The sequence below is a fragment of the Eurosta solidaginis genome, chromosome 2 (genome assembly GCF_040869045.1).
Source record: "Eurosta solidaginis isolate ZX-2024a chromosome 2, ASM4086904v1, whole genome shotgun sequence".
Taxonomy (NCBI): Eukaryota; Metazoa; Arthropoda; class Insecta; order Diptera; family Tephritidae; genus Eurosta; species Eurosta solidaginis.
The window spans coordinates 172983564-173005449 of NC_090320.1; the positions used below are offsets into that span (position 1 = coordinate 172983564).

The 21886-nt window shown below is 41.7% G+C and overlaps 2 protein-coding genes and 1 pseudogene across 6 annotated transcripts in view; all 3 read left to right on the forward strand.

Moving 5' to 3' along the window:
• Positions 1–21886, forward strand: part of haf (leucine-rich repeat and fibronectin type-III domain-containing protein hattifattener) — a 589440-nt gene that overhangs the window by 508079 nt on the left and 59475 nt on the right. The window lies entirely within an intron of this gene.
• On the forward strand, positions 10599–14258 carry LOC137240043 (protein hu-li tai shao-like). The gene is made up of 2 exons (XM_067765947.1): positions 10599–10647; positions 13651–14258. Exons 1-2 carry the CDS (start codon positions 10599–10601, stop codon positions 14256–14258), a joined length of 657 nt encoding a protein of 218 aa, XP_067622048.1.
• Positions 14331–17418, forward strand: LOC137240046 (WD repeat-containing and planar cell polarity effector protein fritz-like; annotated as a pseudogene).

Below are 21886 nucleotides of genomic sequence, written 5' to 3' on the forward strand. Positions count from 1 at the left end.
TGGAATATAACACCGCTTTTTATAGATTTTTTCACGTTTATAGTTAACATTAACAATAATTCACAGTTCTTGTTATATGCGTCAATTCAATTTATTTTTTATTACGATTCGTCACCAGATTTGGATTTACTTCTACTATAAATAACTGGAGAAGTAAACCCATACGTTTAAGTCCTTCATCTTTTATTTAAATAATTAAAGAATTAAAGCATGTTCGTTTTTAATATGTTTTATACATATACTTTAGTTTTTATTTCTTGTAAAAGTTATATTACGACAGACATATAATTTGTATGGCACTAGCAATTACTAGTTCACTTATTAACACCTTACCAACGACTAACTAGAAATAAAATCCGAGCATAAGGTTGAGCTAGGGATTTTTAATCATCGGCTTAATGAGAGCGATAAATACAATAATAATAATATTTATTACTCATATTGAGTGTAGGTATATAACTCACGTACTCTTGTGTACGTGTGGAAAACAAGCAATATAGCTGAATATAGGTGAGGTAACAAACAAAATAAAAGGTAAATAAAATTTCGAATAAGTGCTTTTAAGTGTCTTTCAACTACCATAAGTCCTTGGCATGGAATGTTCCCACTTCTTTTCCATTCATATCTTCCACAATGTAATGACAGTTTCCTTTTAGTTCTTTTATGTGCGCCTTTACCCCGGTTGGACCTACTTTAGCGTTAAAATATGCTGCTTGGTTGCTTTGTACAAAATTCCGTCTGGTTACTATTTGGCCAAATTCGAATGATCTAGATCTAGTCCTTAAGTTGTATCTAACTGCGTTACGTTGATGCGCTGTCCAAGGTTTGTTTTTATGTTTTCCCTAATGATCTGAAATTGTCAACTCGCAAAAGTTTTGTTTCACCCTCGTTTATGAGATTTAGATGCCACAAAAGTTCATAATGTTTGGCATCGGTTATCATATGTTGCCCAGATATTGAATAATACGGTGTATACCCTAGAGATTGGTGTATACTATTTCGAAGGGAGCAATTAATGCTGCTGGTGAACAAATCCCTCTCGCGCTGATCTTTGCGAATATAGGCTCTCAAGGCTTCGTTAATTGAGCGATTTACTCTTTCAGAAGCGTTTGATTGCGGCGAATATATAGCTGTGAAAGTGTGTGCAATACCATACTGTTTAAGGAAGCGGTCAAAGTCTGATGACTTGAACTGACTTCCGTTGTCCGTAACAACACTTTCAGGAACACCAAAGCAATCAAATATATTTTTCTTTATATAATCTATTATCAGGCGAGATGTAAACTTCAAACGGCTTCAAAAAGGTAAATTTCGTAAGATGGTCCAATACTATTAGCAGTCCTATGTTTCCCTTTTTTGAGCGGGGAAAAGTTCCGATTAGATCCATATACAAAACTTGAAAGGGTCTGTTTGAAGGTATTTGATTTCCTATTGGGGGTCGAAGACATTGTGTTGGCGCTTTCGAAGTTTGGCATCTTTCACAGTTCTTTATATAATCTCTAATATCCACAATCATGCCTGACCAGAAAAATGTTCTTCGGATGCGTTCCACCGTTTTGGCTATACCACCATGCGCTGATTTTGGTTGATTATAAGCAGCATTTATAAGTTTTAAACGTAGTTCTACGGGAACATATAATTTCCACACACCATCGTCTCCGTTTTCGTCGCCTGTTACACGCTCGGTTCGGTGATAGAGAAAATTGTCAATAATTTGATAATCAGGTAAATTTGCAGCTTTGTATTTCTTTTTCAATTCTTCATAGTCTGGAGCGTCAAATGCTTCGGAATTCAAATCTATTTCCGGTAAGACGTCGAGGTCGAGGTCGGCTATTTCAGTACAAGGCGTATCTTCGTACATTCGCGATAACGCATCCGCTACGACGTTGTCCTTGCCCTTCCGATGTTCTACGGTAAAATTGTATCCTTGCAATTTGATGGCTCACCTGGCTAATCTTCCACTCAAATCTTTCTGTCGCATAAGCCAACGTAAACTGACGTGATCCATTACAACTTTAAATTCGTGTCCCTCAATATACACCCTAAACTTTTTTATTGCCAACACGACTGCCAAGCATTCTAGTTCTGTAACTGAATAATTTCTTTGCGCCTTGTTTAATTTCTGTGACATATACGCTATTGGTCGTTCGTGACCATTGTCATCTGCTAGCATCGCATTGTAAAATGAATGGTTTTTGGTAATTTGGGTGAATTAGGACTGGGGCCGTGGTCAGTTTAATTTTTAAAGTATCAAAAGCCTTCTGTGCATCGTAATTCCATACAAATCGCTTTTTCTTTGAAAGTAGTTCCGTTAAATGAATGTTGTGATCGAATAGTCATCAATGAACCGTCTGTACCAACCGGTCATACCTAAAAATTTCCTAAGTTGGCGCACTGTCTTTGGTACAGGGAAATCGTGGATTAAAGCTACTTTTTCTCGGTCAACCTGAAGAGTTCCGTTTCCTACCACATAACCTAAATAATTCACTTGACTTAAACAAAATGCGCTTTTTTGAACGTTAATTGTCAAGCCAGCTTTCCGCAATAAAGTGGAGACTTCGGACATGTGTAGTAAGCGCTCGTTAAAAGAAGACGATACTATCAGACGATCATCAAGATAAACAAATATATTAGATTTTAAATAATACGGAATCACTTTGTCCATAAGCCTGCACATAGTTTGTGGCGCATTACACAATCCAAAAGGCATCCTTGTGAATTGATATAATGGCCGTTAGGGACTGTGAAGGCAGTCTTCTCCCGTGATTGCTTTTCCAAATTTATCTGCCAGAATGCATCTTTCAGATCAATTTTGGAAATGAAATGAACAGGGGGAAGCCTGCTTAGCAACCCATCAATGTTTGGGGTTGGATATGCATCCTTAACAGTCACCTCGTTTACTCTTCGCAAATCTAGACAGAAACGAACTTTTCCAGGCTTCACGATCAAAACCACCGGCGAAGACCAAGACGAGTTTGGAGCTTCTTCTATAACACCTAATTCTATCATTCGATCGATTTCTTTGCACAAAATTTTTCCATAGCAGGTGATATTGGGTAGTGCTTTTGTTTTATTGGCTTAATGGAGTAGTTCATGTCTAAGCTCTGGCTTAAGGTTTCTTAACATAGTTTCTATTAACTCGTTATCGGACATTGGAATACGTAATCGATCTTTCATTGACAACATATCGTCCAGGAATTTATCAAAGGACTCGTGTGGCTTTTGTTTTCGTCGCCGTATGTTCTCCTTGCGATCGAAGTCATTGAGGTGGTCTTTGTATTTCTGTCTGAGTCCTTCACAAAGTTGTTTCCAGGTGATGTCTAACTCACGGTGACAACGCCAAAACTACGCTTGTGCATTAGCGCTAAACAGCATATGGGCATGTTGGCACAAAAGATCGAAGTCGCCATTTAGGGACTGTTTCGTCAAGGAGTTTACTGTAGATAAAGTCCTCTACCGACATTTCATCTGCCGTTCCGGTGAAACGGATGTGCCAGCTAGAAATAATTTTAGTAACCTGGGAGTCGGTGTATCCCACGAACGCGCATCTGACTGACGTGTATCTGGTTATGGTCGTTCGATGATAAGTGACAAATATCGTGGCCAGTCTGGTTCGAGGTTTCTCCCAACATATAAATTAGCCAGCAACGTACTTAGCTCGTTTCCTATCTGTGCCCTTATTTGTTCGCGAAAATCGCTTAAGGATTCCTGAATAAGCTGACGTGTTCGTGCTTCTTCTTCGACGACTCGTAAACTGGGAGGAGTAGGATTAGTATGGTTTCTGGCTCTAGGAGAGTTAAGGGTATGGTTTCCCGCCCTAGGAGAGTAAATGGTGTTGGCCCTATTGGTGTTTAATAAATTCCGATTTAGGGTGACGGATCGAGTCATTATTTGAGACCTACCGCCTCCACGATTTCTGTTATGTGATTCGTTAGACATACTTCCCTGTCCCGTGAATGAATTGGACGGATTACCGTCAGCAACCTCCGACGTATCTACATTCTCATTATCCTGTGCGCCTAATTCCAACAAATTCTCGCAACTGTGTCGGACAGACATAATGGGTCGAAATGGTTAAATTTGGGATATATCAGAAAAATTAGTGTGTATATTTAGAAAAATTAAAACTCAACTACTAAGCTCTAAAGCTAGCTTAGCGTCTGCAAATTTTAACAAAGTCGAACAAAATTCGTTCTCCTAACTTCTTTGGTTTTTACCGAAACTCAAATATAAATTGTGTGATTATGAGGACTTACATATATAATTAGAAAATATAAAGATATAGACTCTTGCCCGGTGAGACAATTTTATTTAGTTAACAGATATATGGAAAACAGGAAAAAAGCTAAACTTATCAAAGAAAAATTGTGTATTATTAGCATTCGCTAACAACGGTATGTCGCGAGTAATTTCCGAAATTATCCAGAAAAAAAAATCTCAAGCGAATACCTTCTCAAAAAAAAAAAAAAAATCAGTAATTTAAAAAAAAAAATATATTATCAAATAGCTATGTAATAAATATGTACTGTAGCATCGCGAGTAACTTTCCGAATTTATCCAGAAATTAAAATCTCAAGCGATTTGCAAAAGAAATTAGCAAAACAAAAATTTGAACGGTGTATAGCGAATCGAAATAATCCAATTGAAAAAAGTTTCTAGCTACACATCGTATAATATTTGTATAAATGATTGAAATAAAAACATATACATGTAAAAAGGAAAGTTAATGTTTATGGAAATGTTGTTCACTATTTATTTATAGTTTTATTTCAATATGTTTCAAATTCACAAATTTAATGATTTTTTGTTTAAAAGTATAGAAAATATATAAAGTATTGTATTAAGTAAGTTTTGCGTTTCGCGAATTTATTTAATGCTTTAGAAAAACACCGACGGCTTTCGACGGACTTCTACGACTGACTCTGCTGGACCAACGGATACATCAAAAAACGACTGGATCAACTGCAATAAACAACGGGATCAACTGAGAGAGTAATTAACGACTGGAAATAATATGACCATATTCCAACGGGAACATAAAGTCACAGGGGTTGTTGTTGGCAACTTATATTAGACGGTGACCATTTTTTACATTCGGCCATCCTCTTCATCGTCATCTGGCCCAGATGACACCAAATCTTCGGAGTTGCAAACGTCATGTGCACATCTTGTCTTCACTTAATCCCGCCCAGTCTAATTGGGACGTCTACGGAGCAAGATTCTAGGAATGCGCCCTTTTTAGCTAGTTCCCATATGCCCTGGGACCCAATATAGATGTATGCTTCTCCCTGTGCCGATTCTCTCCACAGACTGCTTACACTCCAACACGCATTTAGATGCTGTGCTAAGATGATTATTGCCTTAATTGCTGCTTGACGATCAATATAAAAGCTAACACGGTTTCATCTTAAGCTATTCTCTTCCAGGGTTCCTACTGCTTTGGCTACGGCTAATATTTCCGCATGGAAAATGCTACAGTAATCCGGCAGCCTGCAGGATCGGTTTATTTCCGGATCAGCACAGTATACCGCAGACCCTACTCCTTCCACTACTTTGAAACCATCTGTGTACACATGTATCGCCTAGTCCGCAATTTGAGCACCCTTGCGGCAACTGTCCACCTCTATTGTGACCTTAACATCCCCTCGAAGCGCTGATAGGAAATCAGGTAGTCTGTTCGTCTTATGATTGATAACGCTATACTACTATGACCGTATGGTCAGCGCTCAAGCTGCCCCGAGGCACCGAGCTTGTTGCAGTTAACACTATGTTCTTTGCTACCAGGTCTACAAGTGGGATGTGCAGAATGGCATACAATGCAGACGTCGGGGTTGTTTTCAGGGCTCCCGTAATGCTAAGCACTTTCTGGGGTCATCAATGTTTCTTCTGGCGTTCCTCAGGGCAGCTATCTTTGCCCGATGCTGTTCTTCATTCAATTCATGTGTTTTTCTTGGAGAATTTCACCACCAGCTTCATATACAATTAATAACTATAACTTAGTTTCAATTTTCATATTGTAACGAATTTACTGCAAATCCTCTTATTCGCAACCTTCTGCTAACGTTCGTATCGCTAAACCGTTGAATAAATAACTCCAATATTTAATAATGCAAAATGGCCTTTATTAAAGTACTTCACAATAATACTGATACTTCACAACCAATAGCTTGCTTAAATGAAACTGATTGTCGTGCCTCTACTGTTGTCGCCTTTTATACTCTATGATTTCTCATTTGCATACTTCTAGCCTCTTCCAGAATTTACTTACATAGTTACTGCTATATAATTATTACTACAGATGCACGTTTATAGCTCTCATATGCGCGTGTATTTGTGAGCGACACACAATTATAATTGCATACTTTTGGGAGCATCTCAGATAAGATATCTGCATATGTTTGTGCGTTGCTTCTCCGCTACGTGTACGTACATATGTGTAGACATAATGGTTGAATTATTGATTTGCATACAAGTCACTGCTTAGCATCGACTTAGAGATGACCGTATCTGTTTAGGCCCAATGCCTAACTTTTACCTGATTGACGGCGCCCCTCCCTAATGTTTTAATAATATTTCCAGCCACCCACACTCACGCCTACATTTGTGTGCATGCATGCACATGCATGCGTTTCATACACATGCACGTGTGTGTGTGCAGGTTGTCAGCACCCATGCACGTATATGTGGGGGTGGTTGTATGTGTGGCTTTTCCCCTCCTTAACACCAGAGGACTTTTTCGCGGCTTAGCGGTTGTCCTCAACGGGATAACCGGTCTCTTTTTCGATTGACCGCCAACCAGCACACATCGCCCAAGATCGCCACCGTCACATTCAACACCAAGGTAATATTGTATCCACTCATATTTCCTAACACTCTTAATAAAACATTATTATAACGAGGAAATCCTCTGTGCGTTTGTTTCCTTTATTTCTTTTGAGCGAACCATCCACCCCAAGATCGACCCTTGTGCGCCTACCCACTGCCGGTTTACGACGCACTCAGGCCGAACATTGGTCCTTACTCCCCGAAAAAGGAACTAAAAGCACCTACAAATTACAGTCCACAACGCAGCACAATTTTGCCTACTAGACAATTTGCCGAAGGATTTTGCCTAAAAAAAAATTTATTTGCCACCAATTGCTGACAAGGAAAAACTTGGAGCCTTTATATTAGACAAATACCAGAGCCACAGCACATTTTGCCTACAAAAATTGGTTTGCCACAACACATATTAGCAGAGCCACCGGAGCCACAGCACAAAGAGAAGAAAGTTTATATTTCTTGCCACTTTTTTTTGAGTGTTGTTTTTTTTTTGCAAAATAAAGAAAAAAAAAACCCCGTGCAGTGCGCGAAAAATTGAAAGTAAAAGTGAAAACAGTGAAGTGATTTAGTGAGCACCACTTTATTTTTCTAATTTAAAGGTTAAATCACTCGGTTTGTTAGCCTTTATTTTCAGTCCTTGTGATTATCTGGTCTATCCCCCCACCAGTGGTAAGGTTTCCAGACACAACACAAGGAAGAGGGCAACCTAACCTCACTTTCCGCACCATACTAAATAGGTTTTTGTTGTTTTTTTTGTACTTCACAAACACTAAATTAAATTCACTTTAATTAATTAATCCGGTGCTCACTTCACTTTTTAAACACTTTTTACACTTTTTTGGCGCTTGTTTTGCAATATCGCACGCATTTTTTCACGTTCACCAAAATACACCCATTATTTGTGGAGGTGGCGAGTGGTCCCCTTTTTTGTTGTTGCCGCTGAGACAAAAAGTCTGTAAATTAAACCTTTTTTCTGGTGTCGCTGCTGTGACAAAAAGTCCATAAAATAAACCCTTTTCGTTGTCGCTACCAAGACAAAAAGTCTGCGATAAACAAAATAAATAATAAACTCGAAGTTCAATAGTTTTTATTTAGGGCTGGGCAGGCATATTTACTCAGAAGAGTTCTATTTTTCTAATCGGAAATTTTCTCGTTAATAAACGTAAATAAAACAATGGAAACCTACATCCGTTTAGCAGAATCAATCGCAGAGTTTGATAAAGATTACAGCCTTATTCCGGAGGGCGACCATAGCAAACACACCCTTGCAATACAGCAGGAAGAGTTGCGGCTCTTGTGGAAGAAGGTAAAGTCTGCGTTTGATTCGCTATTGGGATCTGATGAGGTGTCAGCGGATGACGTTATGGCGATCAGAAAGAAGCAAAAGGCAGCATACGCAATCTACGTGCGATGTTCAGCGTCTATATCTGCTGAGGCAGAAAAATACAAGAAGGATGAAAAGAACGTCAACCCTGAGCAAGAACCTCATGGGCATAAAATTCGCCTCCCTGCTTGCGATACGGAAGTTTTTAAAGGGGATTATCTGTCTTGGCCAACTTTTCGCGACCTTTTCACGGCAATTTATATAAACAATTCCAGCTTGAAAGGGGTGGAAAAGTTATTCCATCTCAACAACAAAACGCAGGGCGAAGCAAAAGATATCGTAAAAAAATGCCCTCTCACAAATGAAGGTTTCGAGATGGCCTGGAAAAACTTGTGTGAAAGATACGAAAACAAACGTATCTTAGTTAACACACAACTACAAATTTTATTTAACTTAAAAAAGGTAGAAAGTGAGTGTGGCAGTTCAATAAAAAAGCTGCAAAATGATATAAATAATTGTATTTCGTCCCTCAAATGCCACAAAATTGACACTTCCAATTGGGATGCAATCCTGACCTATCTTTGCTCAACCAAGTTACCAGAGAGCACGCTGGCTCTTTGGGAGCAAAGTATAGACCATAAAATGGACATATCCAAGTGGGAGGATATGGATAAATTCCTGTCTAATCGGTTTCAGACACTTGAAACAGTGTCTGGTTTTACAGGGCATGCCACTTCGAAAGTGCAAAAACCAAACGCGTCGCGACAATCAACAGAACCCCCTACGAAAAGACTTGGTGCCTTTCAAACAAAGGTATCCAGACCGACGTCAAAGGCAATGTGTAAAATGTGCAAGTCCGCAGAGCACAGATTACGAAACTGTTCACGCTTTTGCGAGTTAACCCCTCCAGAAAGGATTAAATTCATAAAATCTACAAGTGGGTGTCTGAATTGTCTATCCCCAGGACACACAGTGACCAGATGCACCAGTTCCTACAACTGCAATACGTGCCACTCTCGTCACCATACGCTCCTGCATGCGGATACCCTGCAGAAAAACACCACCTACAACCCGCCCCAAAACTCCTACGATAATAGGCCCTCTACTTCTAGACAGGCATTAGCGAGACAGGAAAAAGAAAAACCAGGTTCAAACGGGAACAAAAATGTGACATCCTGTCATACGAATTCCAGCACAGGTGTGCTATTAGGAACTGCTCGCGTACACATTCACCATAATGGTACCGACTTCTCCGCGCGGGCATTAATTGATTCAGGGTCTGAATGTTCCTTTATAACTGAAAGACTGAAACGCAGAATCAATTTGCCAGCGAGGAAAATGCATGCCCAAGTTTCAGGCATCACAAATGCGGTGTCAGCTCAGGTGAAAGAGGCATCCAAAATTGAATTACGTTCACCAGTGGATGCTTGCTTCAGCCTGATTACACCCGTTCTAGTCCTAGCCAAACTCACTGGGAATCTTCCATCCTGCCATATCAACGCCATGACTATGCAGGCATTCCCAGACTTGGTGTTGGCAGACAAGAGGTTCTACATCAACGAAGACGTAGACCTCATACTTGGAGGAGACATATATCCCCAAATTATACTGAGCGGTCTGAAAAAGAATGTACTAAATACACTTTTGGCCCAAGAGACAGTGTTCGGTTGGATACTAACCGGTCGCATCGAAGCACCGAGTCCAACGAAGAGCATCATGTCATTTTATAACGAGGTTGCATTGGACAACCAATTAAAAGCTTTCTGGGAGATAGAAAATGTTCCCAAAAATAAAATGCTTAATGAAGAAGAAAGGTATTGTGAACAATTATTCAAGGACACAACAAAACGTGATGAAAGTGGAAGATATACAGTCTCGCTACCATTCAGGCAGGATTACCCTGAGAATATTAAATTAGGACCGTCCCTAAAGCGCGCATGTTCACAATTCTTCAGAAATGAGGGGCGATTACTGAAAAACCAAGATTTAGGAAAAGAGTATGTTCGGGTGTTGTCAGAATACGAAACACTTGGACATATGAGAAAAATTAAGAATAATATACCATCCGACGATTCGGATAATTATTTCCTGCCCCACCACGCCGTTGTAAAAGCGGAAAGTACCACTACCAAGGTGCGCGTCGTCTTCAACGCGTCAAGTCCGACGGCAAATGGCATTAGTCTAAACGACATACTCCACCCAGGTCCAGTACTCCAAGCAGACTTGCCTATTTTAATTTTACGTTGGCGACTGTATCGCTTTGTCTTTAATAGTGACATCGAAAAGATGTATAGGCAAATTTGGATGGATGCCAACCATACAAAATTTCAGAGGATTGTTTTCCGAAAGGACATTAATGAACCAATAGGCCTCTACGAATTAAAGACTGTAACGTTTGGAGTTAACTGCGCTCCATACCTGGCCATCAGAACGCTTCTACAGCTAGCTGACGATGTGGAACATTCCCATCCAACAGCATCGAGCATCCTGCGAGAGTGCATGTATGTAGACGACGTATTAGCGGGAGGACACACCATCGCATCGGCCATTAAGGCAAGGGATGAAATACGACAGGTACTACAGTCAGCTGGCTTTCCACTTCGGAAATGGACATCAAACTCGGAGGCAGTTCTAAAAGACATCCCGAAAACTGATCGACTAAGCGAAGACTTTCTGGCGTTCGAAGACACCAGCACCGTGAAGGCATTAGGCATAAGATGGAATGCGCACTCCGATCTCTTTTATTTTAAAGCAGGACCACTGGAGCATCCAGAAAAACTAACTAAGCGAGAAATATTGTCAGCCATCGCCAAGCTGTTCGACCCATTAGGGTGGCTCGCCCCAATGGTCATAGTGGCGAAAATATTAATGCAGAATATTTGGTTAGAAGGCACCGGATGGGATGAGCCTGTCTCACCAAACACATTAGAACGGTGGAAAACCTTCACCCAACACTATGGCGAAATAGATAACATACGGATACCGCGGTGGGTAAATTTTTCCCCGGAAGGCGAAATAGAAATCCACGGCTTCTGTGACGCTTCCGAGAAAGCATATGCTGCAGCGATATATATGCGCGTAAAAAGAGACGATCAGGTTTTCATTCACTTACTCTTAGCAAAAACCAGAGTAGCTCCAGTGAAAACCATCTCGCTACCACGTTTAGAACTCTGCGGCGCCGTGCTTCTCGCAGAAATGATGGAATCAATATTCCGAAATATTCATTTGGGACCCGTAAAAGTTCACCTCTGGACGGATTCAACCATCGTACTCGCATGGATAAGAAAGCCGCCCTGTTCCTGGTCAACCTTCGTCGCACACCGAATCACTAAGATCATCGATATGGTCGGTAGCAAGGACTGGCTTCACGTGGACTCGGAATCTAATCCAGCGGATCTAGGAAGCAGAGGACTACTTGCATCAGAGTTGGTCAACAATTCGTTGTGGTGGCAGGGACCTTCATGGCTGCAAGAAGACAATTCTCACTGGCCAGCACAAGAGATCGAATACAAAACGTCCGTTGAGGAGAAGAGGGCACAAACATATGCCACGACAAGGGTAGATCATGTAGATATTCTCGACCGATTCTCAAATTTGCCCAGGGCTTTAAAGGTTCTATCCTATGTTAGGAGGTTTTATAAAAGAACTCACCCAAGAACAAAATCCTCGTTCCACGAAAAAGCGTGTATTATCTCAGCCGATGAGATTAAGGCAACGACTCAAGCATTAATACGAGTCTGCCAGAAACAGTTTTACGGGACAGAATATTTAAAATTGAAAAATAGGGAACCGATCGACCGAAAGAGTGAAATACTGTCACTCAACCCATATATCGACAAAGATGACATTCTTAGAACAGGGGGGCGTCTAGGGGCGTCAAAAGACATGTCATACAACGAGCGTCATCCGATCATCTTGCCGTACAATTGTAGACTGTCTCGCCTTACAGTTATGATGGCTCATCATGACTCCCTTCATGGCGAGAACCAGCTCATGCTCCGTCTCATCCGAACCCAATACTGGATACCGAATGTCAAGACCATGATCAGAGCCGTCATCCACAATTGCAAAACCTGCATTATTCATCGAAAGCAGGCACAGTCCCAACTTATGGGTACCCTTCCCTGCGAACGGACTACTTTTACCCGCGCGTTCACCAATACCGGGGTAGACTTTGCGGGGCCTTTCGACATCAAAAGCTACCGCGGTAGAGGATGTCGACTGTCAAAAGGCTACGTATGCCTATTTGTTTGTTTCTCCACTAAGGCCATCCACCTAGAGGCCACTAGTGACCTGAGCACCCCATGCTTCCTCGCAGCCTTGTCGCGTTTTATCGCGAGAAGAGGATGTCCAAAAAACATCTACTCCGACAATGGTACGAACTTTGTCGGAGCTTCCCGATCTCTACGATCGGAATTCAAAGCCTTCCTGGCAGAAAGCCGAGACAAAACAGTCTCCAAGTATAGCCATCAAGCATTAACTTGGCATTTTATTCCCGCCGGCGCTCCGCATATGGGCGGCCTGTGGGAAGCGGGAGTGAAGAGCTTCAAAAGCCACTTCAAAAAGGTCGCTTCTCTCCATAAATATACCATGGAGGAGTTCCAAACCCTTCTGTGCCGGATCGAGGCATGCCTAAATTCACGGCCTCTCAGCCCGGCGTCCAATGACCCAACGGACCTGGAGCCACTAACCCCAGGACATTTCCTAACCGGCAGCCACCTGCTGGCTCCACCAGAACCGGATGCCAGTGAGAGCACTGCCTCGATGATCAATCGATGGCAGAAACTCAAAGCCCTCCATCATACTTTCTGCAAGCGATGGAAGGTGGAATATCTATCCGAACTTCAAAAACGAGTGAAGTGGAAGCATCCCAAAGAAAATATACACGTGGGAGATCTAGTTGTCATCAAAGAGGACAACTTATCTCCCAACGAATGGAGGTTAGGCAGAGTCGTCAACGTACACCCCGGCGAAGATAACCGAGTACGTGTAGTCGACCTCATAACCGAGAAGGGTCAAGTCAGACGACCTTTGGTCAAACTGATCCTTCTTCCCACGGAGATAGATTGTGCGAGGACCAAAAGCTTCGCTTAACAATCCCCCGTTCCTCCACATCCCTCCGTTCAAAAAAAAAAAAAAAAATTTCTATTTTTTCATTTTCAAAAAAAACCCATCCCACTCACTCGTTATTCCATAACGAGTATACCAGAAAAGCCTTTACGCAGACCCTCGGTCTGCAACAGAAAACAAAGGCACTCGGCCCATAATCTTTTTTAAATTTTCAAAGTTTCAAAACCCAGCGCTCGCCCACCGAGGCCAATCAACCACCCTAATGCAGATCCCCATCTGCCACAAAACACTTATTTTTAATTTTCAAAACCAAACCCCATTTCACTCACTCACCCCGAGCGAGGACACCAGAACCCTAACGCAGACTCAGGGTCTGCCACGGAACGCAGATGCACTCAGCCAAAGGAACGAGGCCAAGCAATAACCTAACGCAGATTCGATATCTGCCACAAATCCAAAAGAATTTAAACGCATACAGCCACTGATTAAAGATAATCGACGGGCTGATACAATATCCGCAGGTCCACAATCACACATACTCGAGGGTGTTACATGGGACGAAGCTAATCGTATTAACGAGGCCACCGTTTCACCAGCTGGCGATCATGTCGTGCTAATGGGCGCCGCCTCCAAGGGAATCATACAACGTGGCTATCAACATAATGCGGCCGGTTATAAAGCACCATATGCTAAGAATCCATTCGATAATGTAACCGATGATGAATTGAATGAATATAAGCGCACGGTAGAACGTAAAAAGAGCATTCATGGTGAATATACCGATACTGATTTCTCCGAATCAGAGCCACTGAGTTCGATGCCGATCTCAGCACCACAACAAACGAAACAAACAACAATCACACCTGCCGCAGTTAGTCAATCGGCACCAGAAGAGGGTTCAGAACACCAAGTAATGAGAATACAAACTCCGCAAGCGCCAATTCCAAGCCAACACGAAGTAGTGCTGAGCGATGCTACCAGCTACCAAAATCATACATTATTGGCAGCAAAAACATCAACACAAATTCATAAAAAATTATAACCACCATCTTCAATCATACAAAACTTTTTCAACACAAAAAATATTCTACACTGTTGAATAATTTTGAAAAGTATGGGAGATTGGCGTAAAAATATGACTTTTTTTGTAATTCCACTGCAACACAGAAGAGACATGAGTTCGTCATCTTCAATGTTTGGATGATACATAAAATAGAAATATTTCCCCATTGTACATATCCACTGCCGGCAGATAGGTGCCCAGAGCCAAAATAGACCATCTTCGACTTCATCATCATCGTTGTCAACAAATAAGGGAAAAGAAAAGGGGCGTGAAAAAGAAACTCAAGTTGAGAAAGATAAAGAAACAATTGCCAAGTTAGTGCCACCTTCCATAGATAAACTTGGTCGCATTGCAAAGAAACCAAAAGATGAAAATGAATCTGCTGACTCAGCGAAGCCAACTTCAATAACAATACCCTCGAAGAAGGCTTCGATGTCTATTGAAATAAGACGTGATTCAGAAAATGCAAAAACTGTCAAAACCTATAAATCACAATTTCGTTCACATGGCTTAACTGAGGAAGCGCCACCACCACCATCGCGCAAAGGCTTAAAGAAACCAACATCTGCTACATCAGCACCAGGTACGGTCATACCGGCAAGCTTACCTTCATCGCTGAAGCGGCCATCACCACCACCAACCTTTCGGTTAACAGCCGAAATCCAAGATCGATATCAACAATCTGACTGTGGCAAATGAGAAACCTGGCGCTATCAAATTAATTGCACCAAAGAAAATTCAAACACTCGTCGAGACAAATCTCTTCTCTGATGCTCTCTCGGCGGCGACAGGACCTAAAAAAGTAACAAAACGTAAACGCTCCATTACACAATCACCTGTACAAAACAAAGACGGTGAACCAGGAACACCCCACATCAATGGTGCTTTAGCAATGGGTGCAATGACTGCAAACGCAGTACCACAACAAAACTTATTAGGTCCATTCGGTCCACCGGCATGTAATGCGCCACCATGGCAGCTGCATTCAGGCGGCCCACAATATCGGTCAGGGCCTGGTGCGTTCAATAATGGACCCAGCTTTGGGCCAATGGGCATGATGGGGCCGTGTGTTATGCCACCAAATATGACATCGGCAAATGCTTTTGAACGCAATAATATGAGTAATTTGTTTACATGATCTGGTACAGCAATCTACCAAAGTGTCATCACAAATTGATATCATACCCACACAATGCGACTGGCATTCGGATAGCAGCATTGTGATGGTTGCTAATGAGCGTGCACAATTTCAATGTTTTGATCTAGCCTTAACACCGGTGGGTAATCAACTACAAAGCGAAGATGTCACACCACTAAATTTATTAGATCTTTCACATTATTTCAAAATACAACCAACGCTGCTGTGCATATCATTCAGTCACAAGCCTGATTTGGTGCAGCATTTGTTACCTTATGTACAAACCGATTGTTTGTTATTGTTGCATTTCGAACACGGTCCATTGGGTTGTTTACGTTTTTTTGCTGGCGCTGGAATGCGTGGCGATATACACAATTCAGGCCTGACCGCTGATGTTTTGGTTGACAAATATTTATCATTAAACCAACTAGAAAAAGCTGTCAATTTGTTGGTGGCGTTGAATTGGGAAACCTATGGCGCTATGTGTTTAATATCGCTACACAAAATTGCAAATTATGTCTTCTATCGTAGCGAACCAAAACGTATACGTGTGGAATTGATGAGTAAAGCGCTGAAAACCTTCTCCGATGCACTTTCTGAAGAGACAAAATATGAATTTAGTGATCAAGTATTCGATTTGAAAAGGCGTTTTTTCTTTTATCTTTTGCGAAAACAAATGTACGCAGAGGCATTCGAAGTTGCAGAAGATATTGAAGACTATGATCTCTTTATGGATCTATTCAATGTAACAATATCAAATGTAAACTTTATAGATTTCTCAGCAGCTGCATTTAACCAAGCTGCGACTATACTGCATGCGGAGCAAAGGCATGGCAGCAACGGTGGTAACTTAAGCTTGGTTGTTGATTATCGCTCTGAGTCAGCTTGCTCGCAATCAACATATACCGAACTGCAAATTCAAAAAGCGCGAAACAAAGTGCTGCGTTACAGTAATCAAAAAAAAGGAGATTTTTAAAAAAATTACGTGCCACCGTTGCCATCGTTAAGAAGTTTGAAAATCTCACAAAATCAGATTGGACTGCCTAATACAAACAGTACCCTTGCCGAATTGTCCTTAAAAAATGGCAGTGATTTTAATTGTGCTAAATTGGGTAACGTTGCTGCCACACCAGTTACACTGTTACCATGGCAACAACAACTCCCCGCCGATGTCATTACACCTAACAATATTCCCACACATACGTTACTTGCGCGAAACAATGCACATACGCTTATGTCAGCCTCATCCAAAACGCATACGCATGCCAACGCAACAACATATCTGCATCATGCATCACCAGCTTTGGTAGATGAAAGCTCTTTGCCACTGTCACAAAAGCTCACGCATTCCCTTCCAGTTCCAATCGCGTCCACAACAACGTCCATTAGTAATTCGAATGTAATAGCCTCGCATTCGGGCATGTACAAGCCTAAATACTATCAACATCCATTAGTATCAGGCACAATACCTCCTACTTTGGCTTCAACAACTGAGGAACATCAGAAGCGTTTATTACAGAAGAAGCCGACCGCATCTATACTTTCAAATAGTTCTTCCGCACAACAAACAAACGGTGCTACTGTTATGAATGAAGGTAGCAGTACGACACTAGCGAATGGCATGCAAAAGATTCACACGTTAGTGGAGGCAACGGACGAAATGCTGTTGGTGAAAAGAATAAAGTAAAGTTCTCCGATACGGTGCAGGTCGCTGTTGTCCCGGAAATTCCACGCAAAGAAAAACCTCAACCACCGAAGCGTAATGGCTATTCTCGTCCCCTCGCCCGTAATATTACAAACCCTAAAAAGGAATTGGCCGATAGTTTACCACTTTGCCATCCGCAGGATGAATATTTAAAAGATTTTAATCCATTATCAGCAGCGGAAGACTTGCCTCGTCCACCCCCAAAGTCTAATAACCGTGAAGATGTATCAAAATCACCCAAAGCAAATAATACGACCCACCCGGCCATTAAAGTTGTACATTTCGGAGTGGTATAATGCATCACAGTCCCTATTATATTTATACTACGTCTACAGTTTGGCGCTATTGGTGCTAATAACAATAGAAATTGCAATAGAAGTGGGCCACACACCCTAATAAAACAGTTAATTGCAGACATTTGTAGGCAGGATCAATAATAATCCAAAAGGAATTAGGAATAATAATAATTATCCAAAATAATGTTTGACAAAAATAAGGGATTTTGGCACTAACAAAGTGCATATTGCAAAAGTATGTACTTTTCCCTTTGTAAATATCTCTTGTGACCACAAATGAAAGGAAAGATGCGTTCGAGCTGTAGCTGTTGTTGCAGGGCATAAAAAGTATATGACAGAGCATCATGTCCATCGGCAAAGTTTGGGCAGCCCGTTCGTTGAATGAAATGTAGACAATGTGTTGATCATCACTAGCAAATCAAACGCAACACTATTCACTGAGCTATTTCAGCGCATTATCGCCTTCAGTATCAGCAACATTCCATCAATTAAGTTGCTTTTTTGCTTTTAAGATCTTCCAGTTCTACAGGGAAATTACCTTTATTGTCCTGAAGAGTTAAGAAGAAACCTATTGAGCGTTTAATATCACGCCGTTCTGCACTAGGTGCCGATATGGTGTCTGTACGGAACCACGGACTATTTAACACGGGGAACGTTTAGCTGCATTTGGATAATTACGATGGATCATGGAAATATGCCATCCAAATTTACATCTGAAAGAAAAAAAAAGAAGAAAAATTTATTGATGAATAAAAAGAAATATATTAATAATCAAATTCCCAATTTATGAAGCACTTACCTTTTTGTCTCGATATGCGTACGCACGCCTCGCGCTCTAGGAGATGAAAGAAAACGCAACGGGAAAAAATCGTACGATGTCATCCCGTTGTCCCAATTCATGGGATTTTCCATTCAATATACGTATGTGTGTATGAATGTTCCCGAGCATTTTTTTTCTCTTTTTTGTCTTTGCTGCCGGTAAATATCTACCAGTACGCGAACCTTTTAAGAGGAAAATGTTGGTAGACACAAAAAAATTAAAATAGTAGTAGTTGGTAATTTTTACCAAGAAAACAACAGCTACCGTTCATATTTGTACCAAACAATTATTAATGTATTGTAAAACAAATAACACGCATTTCAAGGAAATGACACCTTTAAAACACGTAAACAAGACAAAATTACATGTACCTTTGTATATATCTACATAGCTTATGCCTATACGATACTCACTTTTTCCTGTATCGTGAGTGTGAAATACTGACAAACATGTACCAAAACGTCTAATCACAGCAAGAATATTCCCAAGTGCCCAAAATACTGCCACCAAATAACAGATTTCGGCATGTTATCGTTTACGTAAAACTTTTATTTTCGTTTAAATTATTCACGAAAAAAAAAAAAGAAAAAAGAAAAAAAAAAAAAAACTTAGAAAAATAGCGCAGAAAATATTTACTATATTATCTTATCAAAAATTCATTTCTTGTTTAAAGTTGCTCACAAATTTTTAAGAGAATTGACTGATTTTAATCATTATACCCTCCTAATGTTAGTTGGGTGGGCTTGGCAATTAGACACTTTAAAAATGATCGCCGTATACGTTTTCAGTGCGAAAATACTGAAATATTAGTAGAATCTAAATTTTGGTAGCAGAAGACGTAGACGTAGTTGAAAATGAAAAATGGGTCAAAAAGGTTGGTCAAACTACCAATGCGGTAAAGTCCGTGCACTGACGGTCCATATACTTATACCAACGTATGTACATATACATGCCGAGTTTAAATGTGCATTATATTAGGGTGCATAAAAAGATGCAAACGGGTACCCAAAAACCCGAGTCTGAGGAACCGGTAACGGAGCCAAATACCCTTCGGGAACCGTGCCGTTTGATAAAGGCCATCAATAAAACATGACTACAAGCGTACTTGGGGAAAAGTTGAAGAGATAAGTGAAGGGCAATACAAAACAAAAATTATTCATTCTGCAAATTCTTCTCTTCGTCCAAAACGAAGATTTTTATTTTTTTTATTTTTTTTCTTTACATAGCATACAATTTGCTGTCCAAACATATTTTTTTGTGGCGGGCAGGGAAGTTGTTGATTTTTAGCATCAACAACACAAATAACAGCGACTCAAAAGAACCCACGCTACACACTTTCTACCCGGTTCGGTACCAGAATGTGCGAACTGAAAAATCGTAAATGCTCATTCTTCTGCAGCACTAGTGTGCCCGTGGCCAACTAAAACGCTAGCGGGTGACACAAAATAAACGAAATAAGGCACTAAAGACCCAGGCACATAACGTGCGTTGAAAGAGGCTATGCACATGATGTGCGCCAAATACGAATATTTATACTGCTACAGATGATTGCCCCCTACGCACGCGCTACTAAAATTTCCCAAATCTCAACCATACAATTAGGGACCACTCGCCCCTGCACTTCGACAATGACCCGACCCATTGAAACCTATTTCACTCCTTTCAGGAAAATGGGTCGTTTTGCCGCTTTAAAACGAAATGCTGCCACGAACGCAGCGCGTTATTCGTCGGAATGCCGAGTGTGTCTTGAGCGACACCCTATCCGCTTGTGCCCAGCATTTAGGGCGAAAAGGCCAGAAGAGCGCCTCTACGTAACCATTCGCGAAAGCTACTGCGGAAATTGTTTGGCGCCTGATCGCCGCTCTAACGCATGCCCAAGCCAAGGGCGATGCAAACGGTGCGGCGAGAAGCACCACACGATGCTGCACATCGCCTCGATCGACGAAGAGGAGCAGCTATTACAAGAAGCCCGCTCCAAGCCATGGAGCGTCCAAGTGGAAGAGGAGCTAGATTCACCCCGAGAGCGGATAGACGACTCAATCTCGTTATATGCGTCGGACGCTGGAACGGAGACTGGACCTCTTCGTCCACCCCGAAACCGAGATGCCAGCCGAACCGGAGCGGAGACGCGGTCTCTTCGCCCGACCATAACGCCTACAGCCAAATCGTTTCGACCACTTCTGCAGCACGAGAGGAAGCGGCTCCAACAAGGGACAGCGACAGCCCAGCGCCGTACATATAACGGCCGAGCGGAGACCCGGTCTCTTCGCCGGCAACCCAGGAACCCCCAACGGAGACGACATTCACGTGACCACAGAGCGGAGACAAGGCCTCTTCGCCTGCCCCAACGACATCAGCCACAAGATCGCAGCCACGGAGGCAACACACTGCAGCTCACCACCGTGTCCGCCTTCCGGTCAGGGCTCGTAGCCCAGCATTCAGCAGCCACCGCCACCATGATACCGACGGTAGCGATCACACCCACCGCGGTCGTGAAGATAGAAGCTGGGGGGCGGCTACACCTCGTCCGTGCCTTACTTGACGGATGCTCCCCCACCACCGTGATTGCGGATGAGCTCGCCCAGGAGCTCCAACTTCCTACCAGCAACATTGGCGGGCAAGCAGGATGTCTGCTGCGTATCCGAGGTAGACACGGACAGAACAAAAGGATTGCGACCCATGCTGCGGTCTTATCCAATTTTCGGCGCATGACACCGACGACCAGCATCGACAGCGCTATCGCAGCCCCGTACGCACATCTCCGTCTGGCGGATCCGCAGTTCCATGCATCCGCGCCGATCCGCCTCATCCTAGGAACAGATGTATATGCGGAGATAATATTACCAGGGATTCTGCCCACCACGTTTGGCCCTTTGCTGGCTCAGAGTACCATCTTCGGTTGGGTACTCTCGGGCACAACCAAGGCCTAACATCAAAATGTTCGGTAATGACCGACACAGATGAATTTTTTTATACTTTGTTATTTTTATTGAATTTTTGGTGTACACAGTTGCAAAAGACCTGCATTGTGAATTCGTACCAGCGAAAAATCTTTCGATTCCTCCATTGCCATACCTGCGTGTCAAATAATAGCTGACAGGGAGAACGGCAGTCGCGAATGGCCAGATAATGGAATAAGGGTTTGTTTTTTCTTTTGCTCGCCGTTATTAAATTGAAGTGCCATGAATTGTACATTTGTTTCAAATCAGCTTTCTTTTAAATTTGTATACCGAAAATCAGACTACATATTAATATTCATTTCTATAATCAAGTTTATAGATTAAATTTGAGCCACCAGCTATGCAGGCATTTTAAAATATGTAAATAAAGCAATATACCAGTCGTCTACAGAAATGTTTGAAAACCACTGGTGAGCTAATGATTTAGGTAATCGAACAACGATTGAACAGGTGATCGAAGCTGTTTACTATTGTGCACATTTCTACCAAACCTTCGCCACTTGTATGAATTCACAATGGAGGTGTGCGTTTAAAATCTTGTATCATTACAATAAGTTATTTTTATTGAATTTTCTTCATACACAATTCTATGCTTGTTCATTTCCAATGAATTTGTAATAAACGGCAAGAAATATGAACACGTATATCTTCTTACTTCTTTTCGCAATCCCTAGCTCTAGGCAAACCT